The 18,393-nt window shown below is 45.7% G+C and overlaps 1 protein-coding gene across 1 annotated transcript in view; it reads right to left on the reverse strand.

Moving 5' to 3' along the window:
* Nucleotides 1-18,393, reverse strand: part of TLL2 (tolloid like 2) — a 114,397-nt gene that overhangs the window by 49,367 nt on the left and 46,637 nt on the right. The window contains exons 6-7 of the mRNA XM_026851468.1: nucleotides 5,669-5,746; nucleotides 1,616-1,786 (exon numbers count right to left, since the gene is read on the reverse strand). Coding sequence (XP_026707269.1) covers nucleotides 1,616-1,786; nucleotides 5,669-5,746 — 249 coding nt within the window. The remainder of the gene's footprint in view (nucleotides 1-1,615; nucleotides 1,787-5,668; nucleotides 5,747-18,393) is intronic.

The following is an 18,393-nucleotide window of genomic DNA, read 5'->3' on the forward strand; positions in this document are numbered from 1 at the left end:
GAGTGCTACAGATGCTCCTCAAAACTACGGCAAAGCTGTTGTTAGGAGTTTATCTTTAAAATTAGAAGAAAAAAAACCTTATATAGGAGCTACAGGCAGTCTCAGGGCAGTATAAGAAGGTGTAGAGATACAATACTGCTCTGTGCTCAAACTGAGGGACAGCTCAGGACTTGAACAGAGACACCTGAGAAGTAGGGTATTATGCCTGTCTCACTCTAGCAAGAAGACAGGCCACCAAACATACTGGCCTTGAACGCCCAGGGAGGGGGGTACTTCTAGTAGTCACTCAGCAGCAAGTCAGAGAGCTGGGAAGCGATAGCCCAGAGCAGTACACTGCCTCAGGAGGTTCCCTACAGTACGGCCTTACCAGCATAGCCTTTGGTACATGCAGGACTGGAGAGCAAGCCACCACTCTCAAGGGGGACTAGAGAGTGGAGAAAGGCCAGAAGTACATCAGAAAGGCACAAGGAATACAGAGAGGAGCTCCAGTGTGGGATTAAACTGAGGAAAACCACCAAGACGAACGCAAGCGAGAACTGTGGTATGGCAAGAGCTGCTTCTTACACAAAATTTCTTCAAAATGGAAGGATGGCATTACCTACTCTGGACTGACTGTGAAAGTGCGACACATGCAACACAGAAACAACTCTCTCATCAGGCCCTGAGTGATGGGGACAGCTGATCTCTGACAAATGTGGGGAGACAGAGGTGGCTAGCAGGCTACTCAATATCCTGCCAGGTTGCAGGATATCCCTCCCTTTGCAGGAGGTGAACAGACCCTTCCGCTGGGGCTTCACAGACTCCTGGCAGCAGTGTGGGTGCTGGGACAAAGTACATCATGAAAGCCCAACGGAATAAGGTCTGCTGGATCTAAGTGGGAGATAGTGGAGGCAGCCTGAGGGACACAGGAAGGAGCTGGCTCCAGTGAGGCACACAGCATTTATCATCCATGAGTCAAGGAAACCAATTCCATGGGGAACCACTGAGCTACAGAGAGGTGGCATCAGAGCAAGTTGTCCATCTGCTTTGTGTGAGATTGTGGAAGGAGATCTGCTGCACCCCAAGAAACATTTTAGTTTGGACAATGCCCAAGAGATGTTATAAAGATGCTAAAAAGGATACTTTGAGAGCTCCTCATCCACCATGGGACACAGTTCACCATTCCTCCCCCTCACACCTACAGGAGACCCTGAAGTTTGGTGCCCAGAAAACATCAGGTCAGGAAGCAGAGTGCACAGAGAAAGTTCTCTGAGTGGGGATTCAGAAAGCAAGCCAGGGTACTTTAGTTCCTGCTCTTCCAAGAGCAGAGAGGATTCCTTTCTGGAAACACAGGGGGTGAGCACAGCTCACAGGTGCTGGACCCTGAAGCAATTAAGAAACGTAACCAAGTCACCCAATTATTTCTTGAACTCCAACAGAAGAAACATCTTACTGCACTCTTCAGTCTCAGACTTCCACAGTGCACAATTCCTTATGCAACCACATCACCACTCTGCCTCAGGAGAGAGGCTCCCAAGGACCTGAATCATTTGTGGGAAAACTGCTCCTGAGATCTCCCACACATTTTGAAGCACTCACCCCTGAGCAAACAGGAAGCAATGTTTTCTCTACTGACCAGTGAAATTTCCTCCGATCACATAGGGGATCACCCCCCCTGGCCAGATCCTCTCAGCTCTGGATGTGGTTGCCCTGCGCACTCTGTGAGAGGAGTGTGTATCCATCCCAGACTCATCTTTATATTCCTTCCTCTTCGGTCTCCTCACAAGCGTTGTGTTCTGTCTGCCATCTGCAAAACAGAGTGGCGAACTGTTTAAATGCTCTTTAGTTCCACATGCAGCCCTGAGGTAATACCCCAGAGCTTCGGAAAAAGAAAAACAGAGAAAGAAAGATGTTAATCCAAACCAAAAGCCACAGCCAGATTTGCCAGTGATTTATTTGGGATTTAGAGACAGTTAACCTGTAGCAAGCTGGCCCTTCTTGTCTTGGAGTCTCCATACACACTATGCCAAACCCATTCTTCCAGAAAGGTGTAAAGGGACACACCCCCTGTCTCTAATCAGCTACTCTCTCCAATAGCAACTTCATAGATGTGGACACAGTACTTAAACAAGGGGAACAGGAGGAGGGGGGGTGGTGGTGACAAACAAGCCCAGACATCCCTGTATATTCTCATCCTGCCCAATTCATACAGATCTGCAGAGAAAGGTTCGTTCTATTGGGGCTAGCTTCACAACAGCAACAACTATTCCTTTGAGTTGGCCTTGAAAGAAAAGGATGGACCCCTTAGACTGAAACCTATATTCAAGGATGAAAAGTATTACATAAAAGTGTTTTCACATGCTAAGCATAGGATAATTTGGAAATATATACAGATCAGATGGTCTCTGCTGGAGGAGGGATGCTTAGGGTGAAAAAGCCAAGGCATTCTATACTTGGCACAAATCTCTATCCATTCTGAATTTCTTAATTTTAATGAAAAGGAGCAAAAATACAGAAGGGAGAACAGGACACGTGTCTTACTTCTTGTTAAAAAGGCAGGGGAGCCCTGGCTGCGTGGTGCTCAGTGTTGACCATAAAACCTGCATGAGGATTCACAGGGGCTTCTAGGCAGATCCTGCACCTTGCCCTGCATCTGTGCTCCTGCAGCTCTGCTTGGATACTGGTTATGCCTACACGAGCTGCACTTTTAATTTGGTGTGGGTCTCACCCAGCAGAAAATATCCTCTATTCAGAGCTTCCTGGCTGTTAACCCCGTATTTGCTGTGCCATGAGTGACCCAAATTCTCAAAGGTGCCACAATCCAGCTGGGATTTACTAGCATGTGTAAGGACTGCGCAGACACCGCTTCTTAGATGAGCTACCTGCATCACGCAGCCAACACATCATCTGGACTTGGGCAAAGTAGTAAGAGTACAGGGGTTGAAACACCTGCAGAGAGTGCTGGACCTGCAGAGAATTCTGGCCTAAAGGATCACACCAGAGGGAACTCCCTCCTCACCTCCAGAGGCAGCACTGCTGGCAGTGGCTCCTCAGTGCTGGTGGACCTCTCTGGAGCACAAAGAGGAGGGATCTAAGCTCCAGCTGTGGTCTTGTGATTTGTATGGAAATCAGCAAGACCAGCTACAGCTTTGCTTCCCAAGTCAGGGATGTGGGCTGCTGGGTTATGAAAAAACACAAGCCCTGCCAAGAACTTCCTCCAGTGACTAGAGGGGTTGCTGAGAGTCTCTTCTCCCATTCATCCCTTCAACAGAAGCACAAGTAAGCAAACCACTACTGTCAAGGCTGAGGGGATCAAAACAATGGGAAGGAAATTAAGGCAGTGCATGAGGATGGAAGAAATGAACTTCATACTCTCCCTCCTGCTTCACCAGGTCCAGCCCTTCCCACTGAAGGCCTTGCTCTGAGCTGCAGGATAAAGCTGGGAATTTGCTCTTCCTCCTGAGCACCTCCCTGGCATGCTGGCTGCACCTGGCATTTAAGAAGCTGGCCCATCCCCAAGCCAGCTGCCCCATCATCCTCAAGCCAGCTGCTGGACCCTGGAAGGCAGATGCTCTCCAATGAAGTAAGAACCATCCTCCCCTTCTTTGTGTAAACCTACCCCAAAGAGGTACTGCTGTGGCATTACAAGGGTCACAACTGGAAGAAGGGAGAGGGTCTCTAGACAGAAGTAGTCTTGTGGACACCTGTCTCCCAGTCACAAACTGCTCCTGGGGCTGCCCAAAATCTCCACGGATTTGCACACAGCTCCTGCCATCAAAGCCAAGTGAGGAGCCATATGCCCTGCACTCTACTGCACCTGCACAGAGGACCCTGGGTGTATGCCACCAATACTTCCATTTCTTGACACTAACACACCTTCTTGGGTGAATTCTCTGCACCAGTCCTGCAACAACTCTTGACTGCTCCTAATGCCTGATAAAATTTTCTGCCTTTAACAACTTAAATTTTCAGTGGATCCTTGGAGAGACCTGACACACCGTCCTAGCAGGGACTTGGGGAAAGCAAGCAGCAGATGCTGTATCATCAGGGAACAGAAGAAATCTGGACAGCATGCTTGAAGAAGCACTGCTTACAGGCACTGCCAAGTTGCCTGTATGGAGAGGGTTTCTTCAGAAAGATAAAGCCAGACAGCCTTGCTAATGCTTAGTGTACCTGGATAAACCCTCTCTCACTGACTTGTACTATTGCTAAGCCTGGGACAACTGAGATTCTTTCTAAAATCCCCCGCTCCCTCCATGATGAACAACACCCACACCAGCTGTGGGTGAGAGACTCCTTACACTGCCCAGAGCCCAGGCAGTACTCTGCATCTGTGACATGCCATGGAACAGTCCCTGCTGCTCTCTGAAACTCACTCAGGAGTCTCTTAGCCTCATATGGACAGCAGAGACAGTCCAGCTTTACACCAATAGCAGCAACAGCCCATCTCTAAGTGGAAACAGGCCACCAGAAGCACCAACACAGCTCTGCAAGCAGAAGCATCTTCCCCAAGTGCTCTTGCCCATTGCTCCACTCTCAGTCCTGCCACCAGCTCAGGAGACATAAGCAGCTCCAATGAGGGAATACAGCAATGTGGGCTATGAACACAGCAGCCATGACTGGCTGTACCTGGCATTTAAGAAGCTGGCCCATCCCCAAGCCAGCTGCCTCATCATCCTCAAGCCTCAAACATCTCCCCTGCAGACTGAACTGCTGCATGGTCTCTCTGCCTCAGTGCCTCTGTCTATACATGGGAAACAACAGGCTCTCCTGCCCACATCTTGTAGAGAACAGGGCAACCCTGTGGGAATGCCTGTAAGATCACAGGTCTGGACTGATCCTGTAATCAGTACCCTACCTATATGAGTCGGAGAAGCCAACTGAAACTTGGCCTGGGTGATAACTTCAGGTGAACAGATGCATAAACTTGTTTAGCTGAAACATCTCTGTGACAGTGTCATGGCTACCTGTATGCACTGGGTCTGGATGTGAGGGAGTTAACTTTCCTCATAGCAGCCCATAAGGTACTATGTTTTGGAACTGTGACTGAAACAGTGCTGATAACACACCAATGTTCAGACTATTGCTGAAAAGTGCTTGCAAAGCATCAAGGCTTTCTTTTTCTCACTCTACTGAGTCCTGTCCACTTCCCCAAGTGAGTAGACATGGGATAGGCAAGAAGCTGGTAGAGGATGCAGCTGAGATAGCTGACCCAAATTGTCCAAATAGATATCCCATACCATATTGTCATCATGCTCAGCAATAAAATCTGTGGAGTTCTGTCTCCAAAGGTAGCCATTGCTCAGAAACTGGTCTGCTTGTGGATGGGGGTGAGCAATTGACATTATACCCCTTGGTTTTAGGTTTTTCCCCTCCTTCCTTCACTTATTAAACTGTCTTTATCTCATCCAGTGAGTTTTCTGACTTTTGATTTACCTGCTCTCTCACCTATCCTGCTCTGAGCAGCTGTGAGAGTGCTTGGCTGCTGGCTGGGGTCAACCCACTACCCTATACAAGGCAAACCCACCCTTGCAGAGAGTCCACCAACAACAACAAATGCACATGCCTGGGCAGGGCTAGTCTCCTAGACACAGAGGCACACACATGTACACAGGACAAAACACAGTTTTACAGGGGATAAAAAAGTAAACAAAAGATACCCAAAGGTCTGGGTGGGGTACCACATTACCCTTTTTAACTGCTTTGTTACTACAACCGGTTGAAGTGGTGTTCTCACTTGACACAAGAGACTGTTCTCCCAGGCCTCCTGCAAAATAAAAAAAGAGCAGAGACACATCTCCTGGTGAGTTGGCTGCCAGAGCTCTGACATGAGAAGGACAGCAGCTAACAGTGATGTCATTTGGGGGTGTGCTGGCCACAAAAATTGGTTGCTTTCCCTGTACAGGGAGTGGGGACTAAGAGCCGGATAAAGCTGGGCTCTTTTCCTGGATTTGTTCCTAGCCTAGAGTGACACCTTGCAACTCATTACCACCCCATACCTTAGTTTCCCCATATACTGAACAGGCACAAAGTCTCTTCTAGGGAAGGTTAACTCCATGGCCATTTACTGAGAATAGGAGCTATACAAGGAGGATGGTAGCCATTGTAAGTACCACTGCTAAATCTCAAAATTACAAGGTACACTGTCAAGGCAAAGAATGATTTACATTCAGACAAATTAATTGTTTATTACATTCAGACAAATACACTTTTATCAACATCTGGTCTGAATTCAGCCTAATCTGAAAATAAAAGTCCTTCTCTGACGCTAATACCCACTAGCTACCAAAGCAGGCTAGCCATGCTAGCTCCTGGGTATTTCTTGTGCTTCATCCAGCACCAGCTACCCCTTCCTTTTGGAGCAGCACTACCAGGCACAAAGAGGTCCCCAGCTTGTCCACGGAGGTGGCTCCCTCCAGCTCAGTCATCAAAACAAAAATGGTTGGTCCCACTCTGAGTACCTCCATGCCTGGCTTTTCTATTTCCTCATGGAAAACAGACTCATGATATTCTCATGATGCACAAGACACCAACATGTTGGTGGAGGGATCTGACTGCTTGATGTCACAACTATTGGGCACAGAAACCACTGCAGTTCCATGGCACTCTCCTACAGACAGCACTGTGCCCAACACGCTCCTCCAGACAGCACTGCTGCTTCCTCTACCCCTCAGTGTGCTACAGCAGAGCATTACTGGCAGCAGGGTGCAGTGAGCAGGGTGAAGCGACTCCACTGGGTTAGGCTGTCTGGCACACCAAGAGGGCCTGAGGGGGCTCAGTGCATCCAGAATACTCTACCAAAAGATGAAGACTCAGGGAGAGATCCTAGCTCCCCAGAAAAGTCACTGCTAGGGAATGGAGACAGAGACCCCTGTCTGTAGCCCCTACTGGTGTTTTGACCATTAAAGTACCACAATACTTGACAACAGCCCAGTACTAGATTGTAGTTTTTCTGATGTATGACATACAAATAGGATCTTCCCTCAATACAGGATCCATTCTGCCACAGAAAAAGATTTAAAGTGTCACCCAGTGCCAGAAACCTATTTAAAAAAAATAACTTGTTCATGCTTCTGTTTCAAAGGACTTCAGAGTAGTTCTGCCCACTATAAAGAAAAATACCAGCCGTGCAAACTCACGTGTGCTGCAGGAAGCAAAGTGACATCTCGCTTCCTTACACAAGGTTACCACCAAAGCCTGATTTCTGTAAGCACAGTTATGTCCACCCTGGTGCCTACAGTCCTAAGGTCTACAGACAACCCTCCCGTGGGCAGCACATAAGAGACAATCACAACTGGGTAACACAGGAGAAGGATCGAGTTCCACTGCATATTCACTTGGCTACTGCGCTAGCAAGGTGCCAAACACAGTGAAGTTCTGAATGCTCATAGGCAGCTCATGGATAACTGCTTTAATCAAAGCAGTTTTCAGAGCACTGGAACGACCCTGAGTTATGCATCTTCTGTCTTGATTGTGTAGGTATATTTTTCTATTCACAACATATTTTCTAATTTTTCTTCCCACCATCATCATCTTCAACTTCCCCTAAAATGCCTGTTTCTAAATGAACTAGACAACAAATCAAAAAATCCAACCAACCAAAACAACCCCAAAACTATGAGAGGCTAAGTATTTCAAAAAAGGGTAAAGAAGCAGAGGTATTTTCACAGTATTGGTTTTCTGTGATATTTTTCAGTTTCTTAAAAATGTCTAAATGAGTAAGAAGTTCAGAGTGTTTAATGATTTTGCACCCTACCATAAAATCACCCAGGGATCTGCTGATTGTCCCACCAAGGGAGGACCAGCAGTCTTGGATTTGAATTCTCTGTAGTACCAGCAGCTGCTGAGTGTGGGGAGAGAAGGAGCACTAAGACATCATCCAGCAGCAAGAGGACCTTTAGGACAGAGACAGCAGAAGAAAATGCAGTGAAAGGGATAGAAAAATGGTTGGAAAATGGGGGAGGGGGAAGAGAGAAGGCAGCAGATCTTTCTGTAGCTGTTTGTCTTCCAGGTTTCCTGGGCTTTCCATTTTGCAAGGTCCAACTTGGGAACACCACAGAAGCCAGAAAGCAACTATAGAGAGCATAGAAACTTGGGCAGCAAGTCACTGAACAGTCACAGACCCAACACGGAAAACCAGCCAGCATCTCTTTGGCAGCAAAGCTCTCCATGGTGACTGTAGTATGAGGGAAAACTCAAAATGGTACCTAGGGTCAGAGAGCACAACACATGAGACAACTAGATGTATAACAGAGAAATAAAACTGGCACAGGCCACATTCACAGCCTTAAGAAGGTGGTGCTGACACCACCACTGTTGTGCCCCTGCCTCCTCCTTCCCTATCTTGGTATCATGATTCCCTTGTGAACAGAAGGGAGGCTGAATGAACTGATCTCTGCAGAGGTATAACCAAGAGCAAGTTTCTGCAGTTTTGGTGGCAAGGTAAAGCACAAAGAGCATGGTCAATCACCACATGCAGAAAGGGAGATACTGTTAGTCATACAGCACTGCTGGATGCTGTGCGGACACTTCCAAGAGGGATGTCTCGTTTTCGAGACAGCTGGACATCTTCCAGACCCTGAACCAGTCTTGCTTTGCCAGATGGAAAATTCTTCTTTTTGTTCCGGAGCTGGCTTCTTGCAAATTCTTCTCCAGCCCCTCCCAGGTGGCAAGGACAGAGGAAAAGGTACATCTCTGACACCTCGGAGGAGGGCTGAGAGGATGGTATCAAATTCTATCTCTCCAACTTTATACTACTGTAACTAATTAGAATATAAGGAAAGGGATGATGAAAGACAGCAACAAAATGAACCAAAGGAAAATAAAATACACAGACTCTCAGCTGACTATAGGTTTAAAGCTTCCCAGTCCAAGAGACACACTAAATCAGGGGATTGTCTCCCAGAGGAAGTGCCATAGTTTAACAGAGCTTGACTGGACAAAAGCCACTAGATGTGTGAACAGGAACAAGCCTGATTCAACAAGATGGATTGCTCTGAACTTTATCACTCTTTTCCAGCCTCAATGTCCCATCCTAAGATTTCCCTTTGTGTTCTTTCATGCCCAGTCCTCGTCACTTCCTTAAGCTCTAGCTCAACAAAAGTTCCTCTTCTCAGTTAAATTTTACATACCCAGGACTTCTCACACCCCCACCCCCCCCACACCAAGTATGCTATTCTTCACACAATATCCCACTCCATTTAAAGGAAACCCCAACCAGCCATTCACCACCAGAATTATTAAGGCATGTGGTCTTTGCTGAAGCAAAGGATAATTTTGTATTTCTAAATAAATGCAGCTTGCTTCCAGTCACAAACAGATTGCTTCTTAATTGAACTTGGGAGGTGAATTATATGGTGAATTAGGAAAAAAGAACAACTCTGTATTTAGTGAATTGTTTCCCTAAGACAGAGCTATATGGGATTGAATTGCAAATGACGGCACCAAAACAGCCGGGCCCCCTCTCTTGCACCCGAGCTGCTGACCTCTGCCATGCTGCAGTGTCATTTGCACAGACTGCTTTTCCAAGCTGTGAGCACATTCTTTCCCAGAGATCAGTGCAAGCCTTGGTTTCTTATGCAAAGGAGATGTTTGAATAAACTAGTGTGACTAATGAAACCTACAACATCTTTGCATATTTTGTCTCATTGTAGCTGTTGAAAAGGGAGAGCACTACACAAAGGCAATATATGGGTGTGCAGATATACCGGATATTTTCAAACACTACTAATCTCACCAGTACTAGGGAGCACCCATACCCTCCTCTTCCATAAGGGTGCTTTTGAATCATACATGAACATTTTGGAAGATCCTGTTCCGATTTCCTTGCGCTTTTAGATATTTCCTATCCTTATGATACCTAAACATATCCCAAAGATTAAAGTGACTTAACAGACATTTAGTCCTCTCTTCTGATTCTTCCCAAGAGAAGACTAATTCAGGATTCTAGCAAAACAAAGATAAGCAACTGATGTGCCAAAATCAGTAAACAAGGAAGCAAAGAAATGCACCTTGAATATGGAAGCAGCTGCACAAGATTGCAGGCAATGTGCAGGTCCTGTTGCCCCCTCAAGATGTTCCTGAAGTTGTACCCTTCTGATGGACTATTCTGTCATGTCTGAGAGCAGAGCGGATTCCAGCCTTACTGCTCCAGAGCATGAAATGCCCACGTATGTATTGAAGCCTATTATCATGAGAAACGCTGGAGAGGAGAGTGGAGATCTTCAGTTTGACACAATGCTCTGTGGAAAGCCAATACAGTAATAAAAAGGCAGGCTTGGCCTACCGCTTACTGTAACCCATAATGAGATGAGCAAAGCAGGACTAACTTTTCTGTTTTTTAAAATGTATATTTAACAGTTAACAGGCCCTCCAAGATCATCCTCAGTACTTCCCACCTGCTGCAGTGACAGACCAGCCATCGCCTTTCTCCAGCCTGACTGTTTAAGCTTTGTCTGCTTCTCCCACAAGCAAGGATGACACACAATTTCATAGATCATGCCTCCATGCAGGAAGCTGTACTAGATCTAGGCCCTTTCAACTCCCACATTTTTTGGAAAGTTCCTAACAATTTGTTCTGTTTAACAGCTACAACCCCAGCAGGACACTGCTGGACTCCCTAACTAGATAATTTAGTCTCTGTGAATGACCTGGCAGAGAACACACAAGAGATTCTCTGCCCAGACTGGGAATATTTCATCTTCTACCTACAGTGCACTTGTACAACAACTCTTTTTTCTGTTTCCCACAGACCAGCACTGCCAAGGGAGCTTGGCTGACTGAAAGAAATGTCCAGGAATTTAAATGTACCCTAAATCTGAAATAAATCCACCATGCTTGCAACACTGGCTGAAGAACAGGTGCCTAAATTGTTTGCAGGAACTAGAGAGGCAGTCTGAGGTGGAAGGTGAGGGTCCAGCAAAGCAGAAAGCAGCAGGCTATAGCACTGTTGGGAAGAAAGCAGTTTCTCCCACTCTTCCAGAAGAGGAAAATGAAAATTCAGTTTTGTTAAAAGAAGTCCATGTTGTTCAGCTGGAACCAAAATAAGAGACAACATATTAGGAGAGAGAGCATACACAAAGCATGCTATCAAAACTGTACTGTTTGCAGTTCCCTTGTAGTGATGCCACAGGATAAAAGAAGTGTGTAACCTGAAGAAAAAACAGGAAGTAGATTCCATTCAGCACCCATACTTCCCACAAGAGATGGTGGGACTAGGAGCAGTAGTAATATATTGGGCCATATATTGTTTCTTCTACAGGATGAAACTTTGGTTTGAAGGTATTTACTGTTGTGCATGTTCTGCTTGTTTTTTTTTCCCAGACCAGGTAGTCTGAACGACCAAAGAGGGGGAAATCATATCCCTTACTAAATAAAGCTTCTGTGCTTGCTTCCACTTGATTACAAACCGTGAGGAGCTTATCGTCTGAAAAAGGAGAGGAAAGCTAGGCAAAGCAGCTAAGCAACCCGCGGGTGAATCAAGATGCATGCTGAGGACCTAGAAATACCCACCATCCTGCTATTGAGTCCCTCTAAGACCTCAAAGTTGCCTGAGAGGCAGATGACTCCTAAAACATTTTAACACCATCTGTCTTCTAGCTTTTATCAGAAAACACTACTGTGGGGCAAGATGAGTTACCCAACAGAAAGCAAAGGAGAAACATCAGTCTATCCTGAGATACATCAAGCTTCATTTTCAGACATCTATCAAAAATTTTAGTCTAAAACCCAACTACTGCCAATAGGAATTGTAGGTGCCTGACAAACTAAAGTTTGAGAAGACAAAATGTTCCTACATAGGAAGTTGGATGGGATGAAGTTTGCAACACCTCCCTTTTTTTCCAAAGTGGAAAACTTCCCACTAAAATCAAACCCTCCCACTTTCAGAGCAGCTCAAAGTCAGCATAATTTTTCCTTTCCAGACCAATGAAGACTCTCTCCATGTTTGTTGGTGCTCCTTTTACTTCCCTGATTGCTGTCCACACAGGGGAAAGCCTCCATTGCTGAACTTGGAAGGCAGCTACCACCACTACGTTCATCACCTCTGTTAAGGACAAAGGAATCCCCAGTGAGCACTGAGGGCTTTATCACGTTCTCCTGTTTTTCTGATTTAGAAGAGAGTAACTTGACTGTACACATAATTATCTGGTCACAAGTGGATCAAACTGCAGCAAGACTTTCTGTAGTATGTCTTACTGCGAGGGAAAGGCCATTTCAGAGCTGGGACACAACCAAGAGAAAAAACCATCATAAAATACATTTAAGAAATTATTAACAATTTTACCTCCTCTGCCTATGCCTTAAAACATCTCACTTTCATAGTCTCATTCAATATACATGCTAGTCACACATCACAGCTTAGAGACTGGATTTTAAACAGGCTACAGTGAAGCATCAACAAACCCCAAGAAATTCAGGTAATATTGAACACTCATCACTGTTCAGAGCTTCAGTTCTGGTGAACTCTGTCATATTATGACCATCAGAGAAGCTTCTGGAAGAACAGGATAAGTCAAACTTGACATTACATGCTGCTTTTTAGCTTCCTCATTAACCAGTGGTCAAGAACTTTTTACCATAGAAAAAACACTTCATTGCACTGGATTTTCTAACCACAGAGAAAGTGATGATTTTATTAAAACAAGCTCTGCTGGGAAAATGTATCCAGAATGTGGAACAGATGTTTCCCAGAGCTGGTGAAGAGTCTACAGCAAAAACCTTTCATAAACCCCTGGGCCCTGGAGATCTGAGCAAATGATTTGAGATAGATCATTCAGCATTTCCTGTCAGTGGAACAGCTGAAGTTCCCTTGAATTATTTAAAGGAAAATAAATTAAAGAGGAGAAGAATTTAAAACCCCAAATTCCCTGCAGGAATCTGGTTTTTATATTCAGAGTAATCTGACTAGCTGCAATAACTCAGGAGAGTCCCAGGGTCCAGAGGTTTGACAAACAGATGTGTCATCTCAACATCAGCTCTGTGAATGCCTGTGCAGTGCAAGGACACTGGCGTCCCAGGGAAATTCAAGAAAAGAGGAAGGTGAACACCACTAAGCAAATGCAGGGCTGCCACAAACATGAGCTGCAAAGCACTTAATGCACCAAGCCCTTCTGCTGGCCATCCACATTTGGAGCAGCACAGCAGGCAGAGCAGAAGTATAGGCAGCACCATTCCCCAACACCCTGTGTTTTCCCTGGACACTCCCTGCTGTTCTGGAAGTGGCAGCATCACTTTTATACTATGAAGCATCTTCTTTTTAAAGAAGATAATGCAAGAAATGGAAGACCATGACCCAACCTCTCCATCAACCTTTCATCCAAGAGTCAATTCTGAAGGGGAGCAACCCTCTCTGGTGACGAAGGAGGACTGTGAAGACAGGAGGACTGTGAAGGAACTGAAGAAGCCACCTCTGTTCCCTGAGTTACAGACAGATCTGAAAGAAAAAAGTTACCTATAACCTGTGTCATGTCACTGATTTCTTCCAGGGAAAAAATGAGTCCTGCAAGCCCCTGGCTTACTGTGCTTTTACTGAGAACAGTAAAAATTAAAAGCTAAAGTGAGTACACAAGTACTTTGACCATGTATGGCCAGGTCCCCACACACAGCATGCAACTTCTCCCAGCACATCAAAGCAGTAATATGTAGCATCAACTATCCCCCGCCCCGCTGTATTTAATTTCTTATCAATCTGACAGATCAAGACCTATTTCTAACAGGTGTCTGCTGCTCACAGCTCCCTGTGCTTCCTTCCAGCATCCCCCTGCCCTGTTCCAGCTGTGGGCTCCCAGCCGGAGCCTGGGGCTCTCCACAGCAGAGACAGACAGCTCCTCCCACTCATCCTTCCTAATCCTTTTGTTTTCCCCCTACCTTGTTTATACTGGATAAAAATTAACTCAGAATGAAAACACTACACTGGAAGATAAATTATGTTTGAATGCAATTAAAACTCCTTCCATGGGAAGTGTGTGGTGCCAGCACAGAGACTTTTCTTCCAGCTTTCTTTCTGCCTGGATATTCAGATGCACCCAATCCTGGAGCTTCTTGAAGAGTTTTTGATACCTTCTTACCCCCCAGGAGCCTGCACCATGTTTAACAGGCAGTTGAGCACCCTAAGCAGATATAGCCAAGACACCCCATCTGCTTGGTTACCTACTGGCTCTACCACAGCTCATTTAAAGGACACCCAAAACTGACGGCCAACAGCAGGGAAACTGAGGCATGATCCAGCACTGAGGCAGAAGGACAAGTGGGCCTTGAAAAGCTATTGGGAGCGCAAGCCAAACATTGCCACTGCTGGGTAGCCTTAGGCCACCTCCAGCCCCAAGGTCCTGGCTTCTCGGTGAAACAGATGCCCAAATAATTTGCAGTCGTTAAAGAAGCCACGGGGGAGCTGGGGGAGTGAGTTAGTGGCAGAAGAGCTTTCCCTTGCTGCAGTGAGCTGCCGGCAGAGAAGCTGCCCCATCCATCCCAGGGACAGCTGCAGTTCGGTGGGGGAGTCAGGTCTTAAAACAACACTCTGCCACAAACTGACTCCAGGATTCAGCAACACCATTAACTGCAAAAAGAAGAGTGGCCAATCCCCTCCCTAAAACAACCTTATGCATTTCACACTATCTTCTCCACTCTAAGAAGTGGAACAGCAAGATGATCTGAGTATTTCTTTTTGCCTCTGATCTTTGCCCCAGAGAAACTTGTTATCTGTTCCCCAGGGCTGTCCAAGTCACCATCTGGCCTCAGAACTACAGCAGCAAACAGTCCAGCGTTTCAGCCTAAAACTAATTTGCTTTCTTTTCCCACTTAACAGCTGAATAAATACCTTGTCCTTGCCATTTGAAAAGGGGAGCTGCAGTGAAGGTTTTTTTTGTCCACTGCAGCTACAAGCACCAGCCTTCTTTCCAAATCAGGCCTAAACAAGCAGCTCGAAGTGAACACATTTATTCCACAAATGTAACCCCTTTCTTTTCACAACCACGAGCAGTTTACAACTTCTAATTTATTTGTTGTTTGCTATTATCCATCAAGCCATTTTGGCCGCTGACTGTTTCTTGGACCTGACAGCTTTTTCACTGAACAAAGTAGGCAACTTTTATGTTCTGGACACAGCAACATCCCTGCTTAAAAGGAGAAAGCCTGGGGGTCAAGGAATCCACATCAGCCTTGTGGAGTGACCATGCTGCAATGACTGCTCTCAGAGCTTATCAGACCCTGATCTTTCACTGACTGTTTCTACTTCCGAATTAATTTGCTAAAACACTCTTGGAAATGACAAGGCAGCCTACACAGTTGAGGCAAATTCAATTTTTCATTTGAGCAAGTATTCAAGGAAATTAGGCATTTGCCCAGCTCAAACAAATGCATGATTTAGGCAATTCTGCCGTTATTGGCTAAGCACTGTTGAATTTTACAATTAGGGTAATGGATTTAACTTCCAGTGTAATTTCCATATGGAAAAATTGATCTCCTCAAATACATTTGCCCATGTGTTCCCTGCATCACAGTTAATTAATATAAAGCTATTTAATAACCTCCACTTAAACACAAAAGACTATTCAGACTCTTCTGGCATCAGTAAAAGGATCAGCCTCCCAGTGTGTTACACCAGCTGTAGACAAGAGCAAAAGAAAATTTAATTAAGAGAGATCATGAGCAAGACAGTTGCAAACAGAAATCAGATGTTACAAATGCTCTACATGGTGAAATGCTGGGGTTTCAACCCCAAGCCCCAAATGAAGGTTGACATGTGGGTGATTCCCACAGCTCTTCACAAAGGGGGGGTGAGTTTACCTTTAAGCTTCCCTCCAGGGTGGTGCCGGCCTTGCAGGGAGAGCCATTAGGTAAAGGAGCCCCAGGTGTCCCGCATTAAGTAAACAAAGGTCAGGTGTCCCACTTGGGGATAAAAGCTGGGACCACTTGCAGGAAGGGGCAGTGTTTGTCTGTGAGGTGGATGCCCTGTGCAGAGTTCCCTGTTGGGGAAGGACCTCCTGCCTCCCTGGGACTGGGCTCTAGTCAGGTCTGGCTTTTGTAAGCACAGGCTGTGTAGAGATTCATTATGTGGCTTCCTTGGTCTTCCGTATTTAGCTTGTTGATTTGGTTGTTTCCTGTCCCTTCTATGGGAGACTGCATGTCACCATTTATTACACCCCTTGTTGGTCGTGCGGTGGTGTTGTTGGGGTCAGTGGGATTGATGTCGACTATGTATAATCTGATTTGTTTGTACCCCCAGCGATCACCCATGTACTGACCTTTTTGTATCAAATACAATTTGGTTATTGGTTCACCTTTATACTGGCTGTGTCCTTTATGCTAGGCCTAATAATTGGCAAAACACATGTTGACTACCCCAGCTCCTTAAATGGTTAATAATGCCATCTAGCACCAACTTCTAGGTGCTTGAAATGTGCCAAAAAGAGAACCTAGGGCATGGGGAAAGTGGTGGGGCTGGGAGCCAAAGCCAGGCGAACTCAAGCAGGGAGAGCAGCATTTTCAGTGTAGCAACACTGCAGCAGCTATGCCCAAAGCAGACGGTGGCACCACATTGGATAGGAAGCAGCTATAGAAACGCCCTGTTTGGAAGCAGCTTCAACCATAGCATCAACGTATATAGTGTTTGCAGATGTCTTTGGGGGCTTAAAGAGAGCTGATTGCTCATTAACAAAATCTGAACTGATTAAATTCTGACATGCGGTATTTGATAAGCATGATACTGAGCTCCTGCCTTCCTGGCTGATTTCTGAAAGCATATGAATTGGACTTACAGGATAAACACAACCAAAGTTTCCACTAAGAATGAATAAGTGGCGGAGTTTGAAATAGCTGGGAATTTTCATTACAAAGCTTTCTCCAAGCTTTATTGCTTGTGTGGATTAATTTGAACAACACTGCAGAGCTCATAAAAATCACTAAAAGAAAAACTATGTAAGGCTGAATGTTGGCTGCAGAGCTGAAATAAAATAACTTATTTTGACAGGCATGAGGCCACCATCCAGAAAACTTGATTTCAGGGAACAGTGCATTTACAAAACAGAATTTGTGGTGCATGTGACCAGTTGCCATCCAGAACCTAGACAAGACCACAAAATACATCTTACTCCATGGAAAACACAGAGCAAGTACTAGGACTGTGTCATTCAGGTTGTGCTCTGGCAAGGGCCAGATGGTATCTTCACCTACTTCTTGGGACTCTCTTTACCATGCCATTCAGGACCTTTATAAGTAAAGGGTAAAGAGGAGACAGACTTTATTTCTTTTGTGGTAAGTAAAGCTTTCTCTGTTTGTCATAGGAAAGTTTGGAACACCTCAGCCCACTGTGTGAAGGAATACTGCAAGCCTCACTAGTCCCAACTGGTTTTGAAGCAATGTGTCATACTGGAAAGATCCTAGTCAAAAAAAAAAAAAAAAAAAAAAAAAAAGCCTGTATACTTTCTGGTGGGACAGGTAGAGTAAAAATATCAGCACCTCTTGTTGCTACTCAGGAACATCACAAGTAGTATCTCACTGCCTAGGGAGGCAGTGAATGGCCCTCCATTAACATCTAACATTGACTCAAATGTTATGTAGCACTTGAGGACCTCTCTTCTGCATCATACTTCAAGGTCACATGGGGACTATACAAAACACAGCAAAAGTAGGAAAAAACCCCACATTGGGAAGCAGGGATAACGGTAAGACAGCATTTGTTAGCATGTGAGACAGCTCTCCATGGGTATCACCCATGAATCACCTGTGAATACAGGAAGTGAAAAACGGCCAAACGCACCAAACTCTCTCTGGTCAGAAGGCAAGGTGAAACTGCCTCCTGTGGGAGGAGAATACAACCCTCTGGGCAAAGGAGAAGGGGCTATGCGTGGCCCAAAGATGAGTGAGAATCTCTAAAGCAGGAGAGCTGACTGTGCAACACACAGGAGCTTGTGGAGTAAGGAAATCGAAAGAATCCCTTGCACGTACAAGGACAGAAGCAAAGAAACAAGCAGCTACTCCGCATCTCTCTTGTTCTCACATTGAACAGCTAGGAGAATTCCTCCTTACTGGAACCAAGCAGTGCGGAAAGGGCAAAACAGCCCAGCCAAAAGCACAAAGCCTGCCTGTGCTGTGCTTTTGGAAGTATAAAATGCAAAGCTGTCCAGAGCAGAATCCATGCCTGTGAACTGAGCTGCAGCTCACTGGATGGGTCAGCACATGTACTGTGTAGCACATCCCAGGGCTCTAGACCCAAAGCCTGTGCTATCACCCCACAGGCACTGTCCAACTGACAAATCAACCCAGTTGCAGGATGAGAACACGCAGACATGCCTGACAAGCCAACTTCCCCACTCCTGACAACCGCACTATCCTGACTCAGGGCTGCTTCTCCAAATTTGCAAGGGAGATCAGTCCGCTGCACATATACACCTCCTGTGCCTTGGCACCTTGACTTCA

This window comes from Athene cunicularia (genome assembly GCF_003259725.1).
Source record: "Athene cunicularia isolate RWA chromosome 6 unlocalized genomic scaffold, athCun1 chr6_part1, whole genome shotgun sequence".
NCBI classification, from domain to species: domain Eukaryota; kingdom Metazoa; phylum Chordata; class Aves; order Strigiformes; family Strigidae; genus Athene; species Athene cunicularia.